This window comes from Amphibalanus amphitrite, unplaced genomic scaffold (assembly GCF_019059575.1).
Source record: "Amphibalanus amphitrite isolate SeventyFive unplaced genomic scaffold, NRLGWU_Aamphi_draft 000105F_arrow, whole genome shotgun sequence".
In the NCBI taxonomy this organism is placed as follows: domain Eukaryota; kingdom Metazoa; phylum Arthropoda; class Thecostraca; order Balanomorpha; family Balanidae; genus Amphibalanus; species Amphibalanus amphitrite.
Window position 1 is genome coordinate 981011 of NW_024881600.1, and position 20637 is coordinate 1001647.

General features: G+C 51.7%; 1 protein-coding gene and 1 long non-coding RNA gene across 5 annotated transcripts in view; one reads left to right on the plus strand and one right to left on the minus strand.

The window, feature by feature from the left end:
- Positions 1-20637, minus strand: part of LOC122380710 (cartilage oligomeric matrix protein-like) — a 78130-nt gene that overhangs the window by 29335 nt on the left and 28158 nt on the right. For all 4 annotated transcript variants that reach the window (XM_043364113.1, XM_043364112.1, XM_043364115.1 and 1 more), the window contains exons 2-3: positions 13890-14060; positions 12005-12234 (exon numbers count right to left, since the gene is read on the minus strand). In XM_043364113.1, the coding sequence (XP_043220048.1) occupies positions 12005-12234; positions 13890-14060 (401 nt within the window). The remainder of the gene's footprint in view (positions 1-12004; positions 12235-13889; positions 14061-20637) is intronic.
- On the plus strand, positions 652-19506 carry LOC122380711. Its single transcript, XR_006256367.1, has 3 exons — positions 652-2446; positions 3251-3350; positions 18969-19506. It is a non-coding gene; the product is annotated as an uncharacterized LOC122380711 (long non-coding RNA).

Genomic DNA, 20637 nt, shown 5'->3' on the forward strand with positions numbered 1-20637 from the left:
TGGTGAACTTGATCGATGGATGTGCGTCGTTGATGTGACGGAAATACTCTTGAAGATTGGCAGAGCCATGGGTCCACACTCCGAGTACGTCGTCGATATACCTCATGTATAGGTCGGGTTTGTGTGAGGCACTGGTGTTGAAGTCCCGTTCCAAGCTGTCCATAAAGATGATAGCAAGCGGTGGGGCCACACGACTACCCATGGCGATACCGCTTGTTTGGCGATAGTATTTTTCGCCAAATCTCAAGAAGTTAGAGTTAACGAAGTTAACGCAGCATAGAGAAAATCAAAGACCTGTTCCTGAACAACGGCTACAACATGCGCACCATCAGCAGAGCCATCAGTTGCTGCCAGACCTCAAGACCAAGACCAAGAAGACGAGCAACGCCGGTAACAAGGCTCGTGTTACCTCTCATCGATGACAAGCTAGCCCAAACCGTACAGGCCATCGTACACAAGAGTGGCCAACAGAACCTAGGAGTGACCTGGACCAACAAACAGACCATCAAGAACCAGCTGGTGCGCTCGGCCCTGAAACCACCTCCGTGTCCTGGTGGCTCACGCTGCCACTCGTGTGCTGCAGGACTACAGGGCCGGTGCCACAGTTCCGGAGTGGTATACCAACTTACCTGCACGCTGTGCAACCGGAGCTACATTGGCGAAACCGGACGTCACATACGACTTCGCTACAATGAACATCTACGGGACGCGAAGAACCACCGTATGGACTCACCGTGGGGCGACCACTTCAGAGATGACCACCCTCGATGTCGCCCAGAGCCCCAACACATCGCGGCCAAGATCCTACAGACATGCAACACCAGCAGAGACAGGAAAATAGCAGAGTCGCTATGGATAAGGACATACCGACCAGCCCTAAACACCAACATCGCATCTTGGGCAGTTCTGTGATTAGTGTGAACTGTCAGACTGAGACGTGATAGATGTTGGGATAGCCTCATGACTGTTAGATCTTTTGGCTTTTGAGATGCTTAGTTAGATGTTTTATTAAATGCCGATGTTTGAATGAATCATTGAATGGTTGATTATATGTATGATTAAATGGAATATTGAATGATAGATTGATAGATGATTGAATGGACGACTGTGGGTCTGATTGATTTAATGGTTGAAGAGTTGCTTGATTGGATGATAAAATCGTTGTTTGTTTGATTGAATGACTGCTTGATTGTATGATAAAACGTTTGATTGAATGATTTGGAATGGATACTTGAATGGTTTGTCGACTCCATGACTGAATGTAATGGGTGTAACTAGTTGATTGAACAATTGGATGAATGGCTAGTTTGTTGGCTAGACAATCGATCTATTGAGTAGTTGGTTGTGTACACCTTGCATGTTAGTTGTAATTATATTGTGTGTTTCTAAGATGACTAGCATAGTTATTCGTTGGGTCACAAGTGATCTCATACAGTTGTATTTGGTTACGTTACCTTATGTATACCTGTTATTTTAGTCTTGCGTTGATTAAAAGAGGCCGTTCTACTTATATGGCACGAGAATGTGACTAATATTCGTAGGTGGGATCAGTGAATTCGGCGCTTTTGTGACGTTCAATTATTTGTACATTTCTGTGGCTTGTATAGTTAACTTTTTGAACTGAAGAAGGAACGTTTCCGAAATATATTCATTGATTTTAGGCTAATTTTTTGGTTTGTTTAAAGATAGTGAGCATAAGGTTATTCTTCTACGATATTCAATAATGCTGCTCATTTTAGTACTTCGCCATCTTATTATACTTTGTTTTGATACGGTTTCTCATAAAAAGTTAAGTTCAGATTACTTTCGGGAAAGGAACGAGAATGCAACTCATGCTCGGAATACTCAAAACATGTAAACTCGAGCATTGCTTTGGCTTGGTTTTGCAATTTTTTGCTCGACGATTCATGCTGGGTTCTAGAACTGCTGTTTTATCAGCATAGTTGAAATTTCCATATCTTCGAAATTCCATTGTCCTCGGTTTGCCGTATTATTGTATGCATCCATGAGACTCACGTGCAACTGCCAGGCTACTGTTGAACTGGCTGGCACTGGCTACTGTGCAAGGCCGTATAACTACTGTGTATGAACACATTACATGCCGCTTGAAAAGAATGCTGTATCACGAAAGGAATGAAGTCAACAGGAGCTATCCGTCTTTTGCGACAGTGCGAAAACCGGCTGTCTTGGTTGTCGCGTGTCTGTTGTTTCCAGAGAGGCAGACACAGAGAGCACCGCGCCCCGCCCCTCCGTGCGCCCCGGCAAGCCCCTGTCTGCGGACACCGTCCGTCAGGACAGGGTGGGCCACCCAAAATGTCGCCAGCTGATGTACGAGCGCCGTTCATCGGATTACATGCACGGTAGCTCGGCGCGGGCCAGCCCGGCCTACACGAATCGCTGTCACGCAGCTTGAAAACGCCGCCTGCATGCAGCGAGCCCTTGTGAGGTAAAGGTTACAAGGGGGTCTTTCACCCTTTATCGCCTGGCGGGATGCTCCTCTCAGCCGCAACCTCAGAGCCATTGGAGTATCCTCTAGGATTAGGTAGACGCATGTTCCCGCGGCGATTAGCAATTTGCGTTTAGTTTATATTGAGTTATACTCTTCATTATAAGTTGATATTTTATGCATAATATAGGAGTGATTTATAAATGTCCGAGAACACACTAACATGAACAGAAGTTCCCAGGTGGTGAAGCATGATAAGCATGTGACCCGTCTCGGAAACCCGCACATTCGGACGCGTGACCTGTGGTGACCAGACGTCACCTGACATTTATAGGAATCGCCTGCACGCCAGTATAATCAAAACGAACACCGTGGGAAAGACAGGCACTTAACAGTCGGGCTAATTATGGCAGTTGAGTGACCTCGCGACATAATTTACTGCAATTGCCTCAGTCAGCTGTCAACGATTGTAGGTGATTGGAAGGGTGCACTGATAGTCGATAATTGTCCGCCAGGTCGTGAGGGTGTTTTGTAGCAGCCTAACATGATATACGTGTATGAGGATAGAGGTAGGTACACCGTGCAATTTGCTAAGGGCGTTCATTCCTTTTTGTTCCGCGTATTTTATCCGTCACTTTTGTGATACGAGTCACATAGAAAAAAGAACCCTGAAATTTATAGGCCAAATGACAATGTTATGTGCCAGAAAAATGTAATTTGCAGTGATCTACAGACATAAAACGAAAACGTTATCGTGCACAAGTCAGTGGATTAATGCGCCCCTTGAAAACGTTCTTCTGGCAGTGACGGAGATAGCGGACTCGGGACTTCTCCGGTCTCCAGACTCAGACCCATCACCCGGGAGCTACTGGTATCCGGAATGGCATGGACCGCGCACCGTAATGTGAGTACCAGCCTCCCACCCCAGTACCCTCCGCCCGTGGGCGTCATGTTTGCACCTGGAGTGTGCGATCAACACGTTCCCGATTGGCAGCCGTTACGAACGGGATCAGACGCCTGTAGCCGGACCCGCGGCGCCGGGCCCTCGGGTCAGCGGGTGGGTCCGGTCCGGCAGGTGGGTCCTCGGATCAGCAGGTGGGTCCGGCCCGGCGGGTGGGTCCGGATCCGGCGCCCGGTCCTCGGGTCAGCAGGTGGGTCCGGCCCGGAGGGGTCCGCACGGTCCGCCGGTCCTCAGATGTCGGCCGGCTGACGGACGGGGCGGAGAATGTTATCGGTGCCGCTCCGTCCGGCCATCGGCCGATCGCCGTCGGTCCCCGCGCCCCGCCCCGAACTGACAATGATCGGAAATTAGGCGCGCTGCTGCGAGCGTGTGCTATCGGTCCTGGCGGCCCGGGTGGGCGGCGGCCGCGGCACGCCGGTGGGCGGCGGCCGACGGACCCGGCGCTGCCTTTTACGGCAAGGTCGGTCAGCTCTGGTCGGCGTGGGCAGGTCGGGGCGGGCCGTTAGACTGGCTGCGACTGGCCCCGGCGCCATCAGACACAATCCCAAAAGGCAGCGAAGCTGAAGAATACACGCAACTGCCGTTTGATCAAGGCAGTCGCGTGTATCTACGATCCAATACTCAGAGCAGAAGACACAGTTCAGGCTATCTCTTGTGATTATGGACACAGGTATTGCTGCCGGAGCTTCGTTCTCCTGCCGGCTGCAGGGCAATATTTTCGGCCCGCCACCCGGTGCTTGGCAGCGTCAGGCGGAGACAGCGACACAGGCGGCTGCCGGGAGACCGATATTGACACTCGACCGGCAAATATCTGACGGGCTGCTTCGTAGAGGTCATTACCAGAGCGATGCGTATTCTCGTGTCGCGGAGAGCAGGCGCACGGCCAGCCCCGGCGCCTTTCTAGGATATTGTGCAGGTGTCTTATTTCAGAAGCTGCGTTCGTCACGGCTGCAATCTTCGGTAGGATTCATGTGTATGTGGCTCAGTGATCAAAGAATAGGGAATCGCCCAACAGGGAATTACTACAAGAAGCCTGACAGTCATTTTGACTGGCGTTATGGGTTAAGTTATTGGATCTACGATTGACAATTTGAACCTGAATCATGTCGACTGTATCAGACTTATAGTCTCTCTTATCAGATCAATAGTCTCTCTTTAATTGCATTTAGTGAAAGTGTTTACTTTCAACAAAAGAGTCTTGTTTCAGCGCAAGCGCTTCATTTTTACTAACACCCTCAATTCACCTTTATTTTCGTTGGGTGGACTTTATGACGATATCGCGTTATTGAACTTTCCACTGCTGTGCCTCTACTCCACCCCATTGTTTTTCTAGTGACGAAACCCTCTTGGGACAAAAGTCATTTCCTCGCGCACGTTATAAATCTGTTCCTCATCTCCTGGCTTTATTTCACCGGGTGCGTCGAGGCCGACAGAATAGCGCCCGCCTCTCTCCGGCCACGTTTTATGCCGACCCCCTCCCCTCCCCGTCCACCTGAGGCCGACACGTGCCGGCCGCCGCCACCTGGGCGCCACGTTTGGCCGCGTTTCGCCACGTTCCGCCGCGTTTCACGAGAAAACACGGGCTGACGTTCGACGGACGGCCCCGCCGCTCAGCTCTGCGGAAGTCAGCGGCGGCCGCGTGCCACTGCCCTCACAGCATTGCCGACTCAGCCGGCGCCGTGGCGACCATCCATCCTGAACGGATCACGCAGCCCCAGAGGTGATCGCTGCAGCTTAACCCGCGAGTTGCTGGGGGGGCGTTAAACGCCCCCACTTTTTTCGCCGGGCCATAGCATAAAAACGGCGCGCCGCAGGCGCGCAAAATTTTGGCTTCCTGTAGGGAATTGATTGAAGTTTATTGTGCAAAAGTTTCAAAAAATCAATCGGAAAATTTTTGAGATATCGAGGTTTTAGTGACGTCATGATTTCTGAGTTTTCGACCAAAAACGGCTTATGTTCAAAAAATCATATAAAATCACAGAATAGACATACAGACATGCCGTAAACGCCATTAGACTGCAAATACCATGCACAATCAGATGGCTATCTTCGATTATTGATTATCGTTCCGCATTTTCCAAAATCTTGAACTGAATCTTGGCAATTTCTCGTGACTACTTCACGACCATGATACATGCATTTCTTAAATTGAACTTTTTGAGCCAAACACGTACACATATGATAAAATGAATGTCACCATCGTGTTCTACGCCCCAAATTACCCATAAAACATGTGTCACAGGCTGCGAATATCAGTTTTGATTTTCGGGGATATGTGCCTACCCGGTTGACCTGACCTTGACCCTGACCTATGTTTGATTGACCCCTACATGGAGCTGACACTCTTGTAGGCCTTATATGATGGCTTGCGCACCGTTTTGACAGAGTTTATGACGAGAGGCGCCCATTACGAAGTCCTCAAATCCATGCTACTGAAAGCCCGATTTCAGGTGTTTGACCTGACCTTGACCCGACCTGTGACCTCAAAATTCAACTTTAAAGTACTCATCTGAAGCGTCTCGTCGCGTTCTTTCGTTTGCCGCCTCGTGCGTTTCGCTGCGCCTATTGGTTCTCGAGATATCGGCTGGGGGCGTTTAACGCCCCCCCCCCCCCAGCAAACGGTGGGTGGCGAAATACCCCAGCAACTGCCGGGTTAACAAATGGTGGCCGGGTGCCCTGGCGATGACGGCGCGGATCAGGGCAGCCTGCTTAGCGCGGTGCTCTCTCCACATGCGCGCCGGCGCACGCCGCGGCCGCGCCTTTGTCGCCGCCCGTATAACTACTCAGCGCTGCTCACAGCCTCGAGCCGTTACTTACTATCGCGCCTTGCTGTCGACTCACAAGGTGTGAGAGATGAGCGCAGAAACGGGCGCCGCCTCTGCCGAGCGCAGTGACCGATGGTTTGTTTTTGTTGCGCCGCGCTCGCCGCCGGAGCGCCGGTGGGGTTCGACGAGACGCCGAGGCGCGTGGGTGTCGATGGGGCTCGGCTCCCGTCTGTGTTACTGCCGGACGTGGGGGCGGTCAGAGCTCCAGAGGCCGCCGGCTGCGGGGCGAGATGGGTTCCGGTCGGACTCCGGCGGCGCGGCGGCGGCTGGGGCGTCTGAGAACACTGGATTGGACGCCTAGTTACCCGCACCAGGTCACTGCTCCCCGGTCCGGGGCGTGGCGTGGGGACCTGAACCGGTCACCGTCCGCCGCGCCGGTCAGCTGCAGAATGTAGAGCGTTATTTGCGAGCGCGATAAGTAGTGCAGCGGACGGCACCGCCCGCGCCGCTGTCACCTGAGGTCGGCAGAGGAGGGGGCGGATCCCCGGCAGGTGGTCAGGTCACCGCCCTTCCGGTCACCGCCAGATGGCAGGTCACGAGTCAGGGTGCTGGGGCGGGGGAAGGGCACTCCCGGTCATTCATTGTAAGTCATGGCGGTCCCAGCGGTCATTCATTGGCAGTCGGCCGGCGGGGAGGCCGCGGCACCTGACTGCAGCCGGATAACTAACGCTGACGAGGCCGAGATGGTCAGCCGTAATCCCGACCTCAATGCGCCGCTACAGGTGATCATTTACCGAGTGAGTGGTGCGACACGACCGCCGAGTTTGATAGATGCGCCGTAATTGTATTGCAGGGGTGGCCGCCGACCGGGGTTTTCAAGGCGGGTTCGCTGCAAACCGTGCTCTAATAGAAGGCTGGAGAGGGATATCGTTGTTATGATTCTTTTTTTGGAAGGCTGGTATTGTTAGATTTTAGAATCAGGTAAAAAACAAACACGAAATTGAATGCAAACCAAGCTTCTTTTTGTCTTGTTAATGCCAGAAATATGTATGCAACATGATTATGCAATGCTGTTGCAACATGTGCAATACAATTATTTGAATAATCTGGGTGCTGGTTGCTGCTATGTTCTGTGAATAACTATGCAACAATAGTTCTTAAGTATTTCTATTCCCCTTGAAAACACTGGGTCAAGACTATCGTTAATACACGTGATATTTGAACCGGGTTTATCTTGTCAATCAACATACGCCTCAACAATAACAACTTAAACACGAAAATAGTTTCATTTAATAACATTGGTGATTGTATTGCGCTATGTCTCATCGTTATCTCACTCTAGCTCTGTTTGTCTGTTTCTTTCTATGAGAGTTCGTTATCCGCTAATGGCATCCGCTCACGATATCATCAGGTAATTTCAGTCCACCTCTAAGGCACATGTTACGGCGCCGTTTGCTCCACGTGAACTGCGCTTCTACCGGTACATCTCCTGACAAGGCACCATCACCGGCTCTCAGAAGCCAGATCGGCCTTTGACGACCGTAACAAGCTTCCCCTGACGGCGCAGTCAGAGGTCAACAGTCAGCAACAGTTTTTACAGACCCTATCTATAAAAACGGGGTCCGGCATCACTGGTCAGCGACAGTGGTCAGTGGTCACTGGGCTGGGATCAGCGATCAGTGGTCAGCGGATGGTCAGCTGCTGACCGTCAGAAGTCATATTTTTACTTTCAAGTGCGATGTCAAATTTCATATAGTTCTCCTAGCTTTGTTTCCAAGAGTTGCGTTGTGCAATAATGGATGCTTGTATGCAGTGCGTAGGCATTTATGAACTTCATAAGCAGCTTTCAATAGCCATTCGCCAATACTCCCATCTGTGGTAATTCATTTCAAGGCATTTCTTTCCAGCCCAGGATGGGCACGGACTTCGGTTCGAACCGAAACAAAAACAAACATTACCCGGTGGAATAGCCATTGTAGTGGTGATTTTAGCCGTGGGTGCGTGCCGCAGGTCAGTTTCACGGCCGCGCCGATCCGAATGCATTGCAGCCGGCACCACGGAGAGCGTGCGCCGAATGGCCGCGCCAGGCCGCAGAGGTAACGGGAAAATACGGCCGATAAGACGCTGTCACTGCCGGAAATTTACGGTCGCCGTCGATACCGAAAGAAACCGGGCCGAACTACGCGCCTCTCGTTCAATGGGCCTGTGGCTCCGCTCTGGAATGGCTTTGTAAGAGGGCCAATACGCCACTGGCACGTCGAAAATAGGTGTGCAGGTGTCGGTGCACCGGGGTTGTGACAGTACTATATTGTGGACGAGCTGCATGAGTTCAAATCACTGGCAAAGCGAGTTTCATTTTCATCTTGTTATGATCAGGTTTTGCGTGGGTAAAACGCTCATGCCAAATAACAATGGAAAAGAAATGAAGAAAGCCGCGCCCCGCCTGTGTTGCTGTCCACGTGCTATGTCAGCAGCACCTCAATGGTAGTTCAATGCAGAAATCTTATTTAGAGGGAGAATAGCCGCATTGCTGGTCCCTATTGACAGCTTCCTTCAGAGGCCATTCCGCTGCCAATGGAGCTGATGCTGGAAGCTGATCACAAACATTGAAGCATCAAGTGGAACTGAATCGATAAAAACGCTGCAGCCGTTAGAGACGCTGCACATTTGCGATGCTCAGAAGTGCATTGTCGAGACTTTCATTTTCCATTTGATGACATCTTCCAAAGGCAAAGTCACAAGAGGCTACAGAGAAATAGACTGCACCGAGTCTAATCGGCATTTTACTGTTATCGTCCAATGAAAGCAGGTGCCAATCGCAGCAGTGGAGATGATCAATGATGATTTTGATTAGCACCGAAGCAAAAAGTTGTCTGTCCCTTTGAATACATCCAAGGTCCATTTAGGCTTGAGTGACGAACAGCGGTGCGTCGGGAGCTCTCTCTCTCTCTCTCTCTCTCTCTCTCTCTCTCTCTCTCTCTCTCTCTCTCTCTCTCTCTCTCTCTCTCTCTCTCTCTCTCTCTCTCTCTCTCTCTCTCTCTCTCTCTCTCTCTCTCTCTCTCTCTCTCTCTCTTTCTCTCTTTCTCTCTCTCTCTCTCTCTCTCTCTCTCTCTCTCTTTCTCTCTCTCTCTCTCTCTCTCTCTCTCTCTCTCTCTCTCTCTCTCTCTCTCTCTCTCTCTCTCTCTCTCTCTCTCTCTCTTTCTCCCTCTCCCTCGGTGAGTCACCTGGCATACATATAGCGACGCGTCATCACACTACCTTCCAGTACCATCCATCACAATCTCAACACAGATACCCAGCCTCGGATGTCAGCTGGGCTCCTGCGAGCAGCATACGCCTATCACATCAGAGACGCCCAGCTCGCGAGCGCCATATTCGGCCTGCTGCACACGCGCTATCACTGAGGGGCTGGACTGAGCCGCCAGCACGTGCGAGCCGCCGGACCGGACCGCGCCCGGGCTGGTCGCGCCGCCACCAGACAGCCGCCCTCGAGAGACGCACCATACAGGGGCGCGGAGGCGGCGGCATCGGCCGTCATCGGGCCGCCGCCGGCCCGCCCCGCCGCGCCGATGGCCTTGTCCGGAGCGGAGACATCAGACAGCCATCGGAGCGAGTCAGATCAGAGAGGACTGGGAGGGCGCCGGAGGACCAGCTGGTCCGACCCGACCCGGTCCGGCGGGGACCGAGCCAGACCGACCCCGCCCCTGCTCAGGGGTGAGGGAGGGAGGAGGAAGCTTACTGCCGAGCGGAAAACAAGCTGATCCCAAAAAGCCGCTGCAGGAGAGCGCGTGTCGAGAATTTATCGCAACCGTGTTCACCGGTCTCTTTTATAGCGCAGAAATAATGAGTCTAGCTGATACCCTACTAGAAGAGAGTTGAAAACAGCATTAGTTAGGTTAGGAAGCGGCTCTTGTCGAGCTGATGCTGTTCGTAGAAAATAATGATCCTTATTATGGAGATTAATTGATTAAATTGTCACATCTTTTTATCCTGAGTTTTTATCAGATGAGATAGGATTCAGATTTGTATTTGCTTAACAATGGTACCACATCATCGTGTCAAGTTAAGTGCAAATAATATAGTATTTCATGCCGTTAAAGCTATGAAATAAATCTTCTAAGTCATTACTTTTATTAGCTATCGAGTCTGCATCTGATATGGGTGTTATGATAAACTTCGCAATGAAACTCAGTCGACCATTACTCTTATTCTGACTTCAAACGACAATGGAAGTCACGAACCATAACCTTTATGAGAGCGAGTCACAAATGATTGCTCCTTTCGTCACTGGGCAATTATATAAGTATTTTGACACGCAAGAGGCACTAAAATCTATACGCGCGTCGGAGTCCGTTTAGTTGCTTGAACACTGGCGTGGCACTATAAATTTAACCCAGCAGTGCCACTCCCCTGTAAGGCTGGCTACAGGTGACTCTGCATGGGATCCCTCGACGGCATGGCGATCGCTTCGACACCTTGCAGGCAAACGAGTTGACTACATGGCAGCATGTCAAATAATGCGACGTCTTGTGACTGACGTACATGCCACTCAATGTGACTCTTCAATGACAGCGACATACATGTAAGCATGTGATGCCTGTGAGAGATAGGTGCATGATTACTTTTACTACTACGCCTTGTAGCGAAAATGTGACGGCTCTGTACGGCCTAACGAGATGAGCGTCGCTTGTCAACATTGAAGGTCCTTGCCACCTATTTTATTTAGTCAGCAGTGCATGTCTGTTACATGATAGATAGTCCGCGAGCACGGTGCGTGTGATACGTGTGATCCATTTGGAGGTACCCACACCGGCGGCGTCTCGATGACGCGCCAATTAGTCGGGTACCGCGGCGGAGCCCCGCCCCGACGGCGGTCCGCTGATGTCACCTGTTTACGGCCCGCTGCCAGCGCCGGCAGCCGTCCCCGGTCGGCAGATAGCGCCCGTAAACGGCTCCTCTGACGGCTCGATAACCGCTCACACACACCGAGCCGCGAAAATATATACCGGCCTGGTTAACACGACCACCTGATAAACGTAAACAGACATTCGATCCGACCGCGAGATTGGGCGCAGTATGGATGAATGCCGAGGCTTTCATTTAAAAGTAAAAAATGTCCGTCAGTTATTGCAGGAATGTTGCTGCCTCCCTTCATTAAGAAGGCGCCCGTGCTGGCCATGACATTTTTACTAGAATAGTGACAGAATCACCGACATTCGATGAGTTCAGCGCTCGACTCGGTGTTTACGACCGTCCGCATCATTAGCCCTGATTAGGAGAGCAATCACTGGATAACGTACGGTCAATATTCACGGCCCAGTCTATAACTCGAAGTTAAACAGGCTCAACCATGTCAAACATGCTCCATCAGCTTTGTTCAGTGTCCATAGCCGCCGCCATGGACTGTCAGACTAAAGGATTTAGCTGGGAAGATGACATATCAACTGACGACTCACTTCAAGTTCGCTAAAGGCCGACACTATCGCTCCGTAAATCCTTCACCAGCACGCTGGTCGCTGGCGTCACCATTGTTTCTCGGCACGCCCGCGCCACTGACCGACGATTAATAAGACATCACTATGACCGAGTTATATACGGCGAGGATTCGAGGGATTGAATTCGAGACAATCGCTGCCAGGAGCTGTACCTTTCACAGGCACGGGGTGAACTACCGAGTGATGCGGTTTTCTCGATATAAATTGAGCTCGAAACTCATCTCATGCAGACAGACAGGTCAGCAGGATGACAGCCACTGGCCGTGTCTATCCTTCAATGACCTCCCCCTCCCCTCCCCTCCCCTCCCCTCCCTCTCCCAGTCCAAGCTCTACTCACCACGGTGAGCGCGGCGGCGCCCGACTCCGGCTGAGCCACCATCTCGCGCAGTGTGACCGGCGTGTGGATGGCCCCCTGGTCGTGGCAGTTGACGTAGAGCTGCACGCGCGCAGACGGCTGCTCCTGGTTCACCCGCAGCACCATCGAGTGGATCACGTTGTGCAGTCGCACCGTGTCCACCGACCAGTGCTGGGTGCGGATCCGACCCAGCTCCATTGTCTGGAGAATCACTGCCGGACAGGGGCGAGCGGAGGGTGGTTAATTGGTCAGTGGCACTGCCGGACAGGGGCGAGCACGGGGTGGTGAAGTTGTCAGTGTCACTGCCGGACAAATGCGAGCAGAGGAGGGTGGTGAAGTTGTCAGTGGCACTGCTGGACTGCAGGGGCGAGCGGAGGGTGGTGAAGTTGTCAGTGGCACTGCCGGACAGGGGCGAGTGGAGGGTGGTGAAGTGGTCAGTGGCACTGCCGGACAGGGGCGAGCGGAGGGTGGTTAATTGGTCAGTGGCACTGCCGGACAGGGGCGAGCACGGGGTGGTGAAGTTGTCAGTGTCACTGCCGGACAAATGCGAGCAGAGGAGGGTGGTGAAGTTGTCAGTGGCACTGCTGGACTGCAGGGGCGAGCGGAGGGTGGTGAAGTTGTCAGTGGCACTGCCGGACAGGGGCGAGCGGAGGGTGGTGAAGTGGTCAGTGGCACTGCCGGACAGGGGCGAGCACGGGGTGGTGAAGTGGTCAGTGGCACTGCCGGACAGGGGTTGGTCAACGGGTCAGTGGCACTGCCGGACAGGGGCGAACGGAGGGTGGTTAATTGGTCAGTGGCACTGCCGGACAGGGATGAACAGAGGGTGGTTAACTAGCCATTGGCACTGCCATAGGATTGGTGCGTGCATGGGTAGGAGTCTTGGGATTTATTGTTCTTTGAAGGAGCGCAGGTAACACAATGGACAGTGTTCTTTGTACACTATCTCAAACGCGCCGCATGTTTCCTAAAACGTCCAAACGATGACGCTAGCATACCAAGTACCTAACGTCTGGTGTGTCCGATCTCGGGACTTTATTTGTGTTTCCTGTGGGTGTTTGGCCTGCGTGCTCCTGGCGAGTTTCTGACTAGCTGACGTCACCGGGGCATAATCCGTCCCCGCGCAGTTTTAGTTGGAGAGTGGGCGGTGGTGACCCCCCGCTCGGCCCGACCCGCCCCGGCGGACAGCAGTCGCCACTCGGACTACCATCGGCACGCCCCCGCCGTCACCAGGACGGCCCTCGCAACAGCGGGCGTACTTACGTCAATGAACAACAACCAACAGCTGGCAGAGATGTGAGGTAGCTTTCATCACTTATTTACGTAGCTTCGCGCTATCTTTGTTTTAGATGTAGAATGGGTTTTCACCCCCATGTGGTAGGTATGTTTGCAAGAGTTGTTTTACGTGAACTCTATCTCTTCAATTTACTACTTGCGTCCTGTCTATGTCAAATTTGGTTTTGCTAGTAGACACACTGTCGTCATTCCGTCAGTATACGCCAGCAATCCTTCAATATCCCGTCCAGATTTTGTCGGTGGAGACAGCTCAGCCATCACCCCGAGGTCCGCTCAATAGGCCATCCATTTTCTGACCGAGAGCCGTCGGCGCTATGTTTTTGAAATAACGCAGAGACGAGCGGCTATACCAATCCGCCTAGCGAGTCCCAGGCCGGATATTCTACAGCTCGCTTCTCCGTAAGCTGTGGCTTGCGGCCGCGTAGCCAATAAGGAAATGGAGAATAACAGACATCCGCCGAAAGGCAGCGGCAATAATTTACATTACACTGTTACATAAGGCTGAACTCTGTTCATTACATTACCCCCACCATATCCACTGTGTGATGAGGGACTGACCGCGGGGGTGTATTACCTTTGTGCATCTTCCTGTCGATGATGATGGACATCTTGTTCCTGCTTCCGGTGACGTCCAGCTCCACCAGCGTCTGCGGGTGGGTCCTGGCGAACCGCTTCGGCCTGATCTTGGTGAGCACGACGAAAAACTCGTCGTTGCTGACATGTCGCTGCAGGTCTTGTGTCAACACTGCAACGGAACGGAGACGAGCTCAGTGTCATTGAACGGATCGGTTACGCGCACGCTGACATCTGGTGACCTCACACCAGCTGACATGTCATGCACATTCCTAACTGTCGCGATAATTGCGCGCAAATAGTTATATTAACGGGACTCTGTGATGTCATAGCGGAAACAGGAGCTGGCATTTTCACTTGGGTGGGCTATAATTTGGTTTGATCAGAGTGATTGACAGCATCCGGTCCGCCGACCGAGCGCCATCTTATTGGAAGTTGCTTTACGTCAGACGTAACAGCAAAGCATAAGCCTGCAGGAGCAGGATCGCATTCGCGATACAAGTAAGTGAACGTCACATTTTAGGCTTTTTACGTTCATTGTAATTTCTAGCAATCCATCAAAGAGGACTAAGACGAATGGAATGGACCGGGAGAGAACGAGGTAAACAATGTTTGAATTCAGAAAGCGTTTTCTCAAAACTGTTATGTCGTTCTCTGGTTAATTCCTTTTGTCCCGCTATTGAGTTATTTATTATTGATTATTCCGCTATTGATACCAATGCCCTCTATTGAGTATCAATCACTATATTTTATTATTATCATTATTTGCTGCGGTAGAGAAGTTATCGATATATTGCTATATCGGATCGTTATACAGCATTTGTCGTAACAGTTAATTCCGGAAATAAGGTGACACATCCAACGATGGGCTGAGGCCACGGATTTTCTCCACCAACCCAAAAAACGGCGACAGAAGCAGCCAGTCGCATCTGAATATCACCGCGTCAAAGCACGCTGGTGACTCGAGTCGTGTGCAGCGATCGCCTCCTCCACAGATAGATGGCTCTGCGAGGTCAGTCGTCACCGAGACTTGTCCGGCGCGCGTGCTATCCACCTCCCAGCCCCTCACCTTTCTGTAAGTTACCGCGAATCAGGGGTTTAAGATGACTTTCTAGCACAGCTGGCCGACCGCGAGATCGATCGAGATCGCCTGTGAAGGGCTCAGCGTCTTGTCTCACCTTATATCTTCATGCCTAAAGGTGAAACTCGCCACGGCTCCACTGAACTCCTTTCGGCTCAGCTCCGAGCGCCTTCGGCAATATGTGGTGGCGGTGGCGCGCGCCCCGATCAGGAATTTGAGGAATGGCGATATCGCTCCATCACCGCGGCCGGACCGAGAAGACGCGCTGTTGTGCCAGAAAGCACGGCACGCCGTGAACGATTTCACAGACTTCCGGCGCAGGTAGGGCCAGTCTTTATCGCCCCCCGTCAGCTCGTTACCAGACACGTTCTGGTTTCAGTAGCTTCCCAGCAGTCGCTTAGTTTACCGCAGCTTTGGGCGGGCCAGCTCGAGGTTAAGCCTTGCCTGGAACAGCAGCTGTGACCTCTGATCGACCTCGGCGGACGGCTCTGCTCCCGGCGACCCCTCTGACTCCGATAAAGGTGGGCCGTTTGGTGACAACCAGGGCGGGGCTGAGCTCCGGAGAGCAGCGACCGCGCCAGGCGGCGGTCTGCCCATCTCATCGCGATGCCCGCCGATACACGGGCTCTGCAGAGGCCGTGGGCAGAGCGTGGGCGCGACCGACAGGCAACACAATCTGCCGCACGGCCCACCGCCCTCTGCTCACAGAGCATCACTCATCGCTCACCTCCCACCGCTCTCCGCTCACCTCCCACCGCTCACAGTCCACAGTCCACTGCTTGCAGTCAACAGTCCATTGAGTCCAATGTCCATCGTTCACCGTCAACCATCCACCGTCCACCGTCCTCCGATCACAGTCCACCGTCCACAGTCCACAGTCCATCGCCAGTAGCTTACAGCGCACCACCCAAAATCCACCACCCTCAGGCCGAAGTGCACAGTCTACAGTCTACAGTCTACAGTCTACAGTCTACAGTCCACCGTCTGCCGTCCGCCGTCCAACGCCCACTGTCCATTGTCCACCGTCCAACACAAGCCACCTAGCTACCCCATTCGCTGACAAGTAGCTGCTGCCAGTAATGAGATTCGCAGACGCGGATTTCTCTGCAGAGTCACTGCTCACTGTTGATCTCTGACCGTCGAATCCCACCAGCCACCGATTTCTCACCACACGGTAGCCAGAAACCTGCATCGTGGTCTGAGCGTTTGTGGCGCCGGGCGTCTGGGCATTGTGGTGTGCAGGCAGTCGATACTGCCGGGATTCGGTCTGCCTCGCTCGGGATTCTGAGCCGAGCCGTCCATGCCTTGACGGCTGACGTCGGCGGCACTAATCCGCCGGCCCGCGGTACGATCCCATAACCTCCTGTAGGCAGGGCAGGCGAGCCATTGAGCCGCCATCGGGCGCCGTTCGCTGCCAGGGGTCCGGGCGGGTGAGGTCGTTTGGCACGCCCGCACGGTGAGACTCGTGACCTGATCCCGGTGCGGCCCTGTGAGACTCGTGAGACTCGGTGAGACTCGTGAGACTCGTGAGATCACGATCCCATGAGACTCGATCCCGGTGAGACTCGTGACCCTGATCCCTGATCACCGTGAGGAGCGCTCACAGCCTTCAGGTAAGAGCGCTCACCTCCTTCAGGTGTGAGGCGCGCTCATCTTCAGATGTGAGGAGCGCTCACTCACTGCAGGTGTGGGGAGCTCACAGCGCCAGTAACCCTGTCAGCTCCGGGACTCTCCCCAATGCGCAGGTGGCTGCACTGGGTGCTAGCAGGGGTGAGGAGAGAAACTCCTTGCTCTTCACCTTATAGTGTCAAACGAGTAATATCACTTTGCTAATGGGTAAAAGGTAGTTTATACTGTGTGTATTGTGCAGCATTGTAAAAAGCTGGATCGGAAAACAGTCATCGAATCATCGTCTGGACATATTCGAGCACATCCACAGTATCGGAGTCACTCAGTAGATATCATGGTGGAAGGATGTAAGCTTCAGTAAGCTACTTATCGCTGCATACATAAATGTAAAAAGGCTGTAATGTGCAAATGGATCCTGTGAACAACAACGGTGGTCGGAGGAGCTTTGTCAGTGCTGCACACTGAGGCTTATCGCTAAAGCTTACAGAGAGAAAAGGTCGCAATGCTGTAATGTAATCTCAAGAACGTTGAAGCATACAGACAGAGGAAATGTTCTGAAGCACGATTGTGATTATGTAGGTATTGTATCAGATTCATCCATATATCAAATGACATCATTACTTTGAGGATCATTGCTTAGTGTGTAGCTTTCGCCATTTCTTTTATTATAGGTATTCTGATGAGGGCTTAGCGGAGTGCGACGTTAGCCAGCAAACTAGCTCGTAAACAAATCAGAGCTGTGCTGGGTGTTCTTGGACGTCAAACTGCAATGTCTCACTTGATGCTTCTTCGTTTTGCGTTGATACAAGCAGCAAGGTCCATTTATCTGTCCATACACCAAATGTCATTGAATCTCCCTCCACCTGTTCAGTTTTCATTCCTCCCTCCGCCCTCCAATCACTCTGTCATTCCCATCCAGTGCGCCTGTCCATCATCTCAGTTCCGGTTCTCTGCACCAGCCGCGGTGTCTGTAGCTCTCAGCTCTGCCCCACCCCACCCCACCTGTCCACAGCTCTCTCCCCCGTGCCTCTCCGTCAGTCTTCATCTCCACATCTGCCCCCTGGAATCACACCTACGTCCCACCTGACTGAACTTCTCACAACGCCCCGCCTCGCTCTCATCCTCTACCCTCTCCCTCTCTAGGGAGCCCCCCCCCCCCCAGCTGCCTCCATCTCTCACTCCGCCCCGCCCCCTCCCGTCCTGTGGCTGCGCCTCATTGTTCTCTGCATTAATTGCAAGGCCACGCCGAGTGGCGAGCCGGCTGTAATTGGCGACCCAGCCACCGACCGCCGACCGCCTGATTGCCGCTCTGAAGACAGACACCCGAGCTGGGTGCTGACGGAGCTGCGGGTTCTCCCCCTCCCTTCCCCTCCCCTGCAGCTGAGGCAGGGCGACGCGGTGCTCCACCCAGTCCCCGCCCGAGCCTCCGTCCCCTGACGAGTATTGAGGAGCTAGAGAGAGAGTCACCATGGAATATGGATTATTTTATGTAGTCCCGAAGAAAAGAAAAGAAAACAACTTGCCTTAGGATCCAACAGGAAATAAGTTTATTCATTTCGAGGCTTGGCCGTCCTACTAGTAGCTGTGTCAGCATTGCCATATCAGCCTTAAGGCCGTTGCCACATGGCATGCAGCGACGAAACACATTTAACAAAAATACATGCAGTGAAAATATAGATGAAAATTATTTCCACAGATCTGGATATCAAAGTGTACAGAAGACATCCGTATATCTCCCTTTGGCACAGCCGTTCTAAGGGAGCCAACTTCCCGAATCCATTATTGATATGCCTATCAATAACACTCTCTTCTAATGATTTCAAACGAGGATAATATGAACGCTTCAGTGGCCGCTGGCGAATGTCAATGAGGCCCCCGACCGAGCTCGACACGCTACTCTGCATACGCCGGCAACATTAGCGCTGTATATGCTCGCTGCTTGACGAGAGGAGATGCATCTCCCGACGCATCGCTCTAAGGTAAGATATAGAGGTTATTTGTGTGCGGTGAATCACTTTGGCGAATGCGTTGATAGCGGGCATTCGTTTGTAATATGAACACTCATATCACTCAAGCCATGCTGAGTGGAAAGATATTGAAACACATGGGTCATCATATTCTAATGCTTCATTTAACCTTAAAAGCAGCTTTTTGTATTTTTAGGCACAAATGCATGTCTTACTAAAAGGTCATCCATCCTAAAAAGTCGATTGCGTATGGAGGACATCTCTCACCAGAGACGTTGCCGCCAATCTGCTCGCCTGCCCGCCTGCCCGCCTGTCTGTCTGTCTGTCTGTCTGTCTGTCTGTCTGTCTGTCTGTCTGTATGTCTGTCTGTCTGTCTGTCTGTCTGTCTGTCTGTCCTCTGCAGTAGGTATCATCAGACGGTCGGGTATGGGACGAGCTGACATCACTGCAACTACAGGCGCGTGTGTAACGACAGACATGTGTGCCTCCGAGCGATGACGAAGGACGGCAATGGCAGTCGGGTAACGCCCTGCAAAGTCCGGCCAGCAGGAAATGTGACGTAGCTATAGCAGAAAATGCGATAGTTTCACGTCCGGCTGGCGGTAAAGTCAACAAGTTCACGCGTGAGAAGAGGAGTAACGGTGGCAGGGAAGGCTAAAATAGAGAGAGGATCGCAGAAGTAAAACTACGAGAAGCCACAAAATGAAACTGCCCCAGCTGAACAAACGTCTTGTGGTGCAGCAGATGCAAGTGAAGCACGGCTGAGGAGTAGCAAGGCGAGGATTAAACGGAGTGGAACATCACAGAGCAGCCGCTTCTCGAATGGTGCAGGTTGTGTGACTGCAGGGCAACTGTTGAGGCCGCCATTTTTGTGGGACGCTGTTACTGTGATTTTGCTCCCCAGAATCAAAAGCATGTCATGGAGGAACGAAGGAACGTATGGGGCATTCCACGTCAAATCGAACAAAAATCGGCTGTTTTGCACCTTACCATCAGCGATTTCATTATAAATTTGTGAGCGAGTTCCTGTGTCGCCCCGGACATTACATTGATGTTTTTTGCACATTCTGACCACAGGTCTTCTAAATATAGGGCATCAAATTTTTACAAAATGTTGCATCTTTATATTTTTGAACGACCATAACTTTGGTTGTACTTGTTTGATTTGAATGAAATAAACCTTACTGTTTAGGTAATTTCTTAAGCATTTGTTTAGAATTGCATTGACTTAAATATATGACCTTGAAATTTGCTTAACTCTGTTCTTAAGCACAAAAATTGAAATAGCAAAAAACACGCCACCTTCGATTTGGCTCATTTTCATATATTTTATTGCCTACCATATTCTTAACAACCTGTGAAAAAATTAGAGTGGGCCATTCATAAGTTTTGAAGAAAATGGCACATATGCAAACGTATGTTAGCACGCGCAGTGGAGGGGGAAGAGTGAATTTCGCCCCACCCCTCCTGTTTTTCGCCAATATCTCATAATATTGATGCGAAATTACTTATGGCTACCTGTCCAGAATTGAATTGCACATCTCATCGTGCAAGCAATAAGAAAATAGGTTCACAACTGTTCTAGTTATAGCGGTGTAAAGTGAACATCCTGTCGCCGCGGCGACGTGGCGACTCGGCAGCCGGCGCCGACCGCTACGCGCCGCCTGAATTGTAGACTGTGCCGGGACGTAACGGAACGGTTCCGTCTTTACATCGCGCTCCTTACCGCTGATTACGTTCGATTCGCGTCAAATTTTGTGAGAAGACTAAGAAATGTACAGGCAATCTTATGGTGAAAGAATTCTGAAAATAGGTTGGTAAACAATTGAAATATGAACGTGTAAACACAAAATTGTGACTGCTGCGTTTCCCGCGTCGGCCGATCCCGCCAAGCCGGCGACATGTTACTCTTAGCAGGACTCTAACTGCCATATTTATTATCGGATTTACTAGAAATTCCCCATACATACTCAAAAATGTATGTTCTTTCGTGTAGTGAAGATCAAAAGACGTGAAGATATCGTTGCGTGATAATGTTTTCGTTGAATTTATTTCATGATGCATTTCCACAC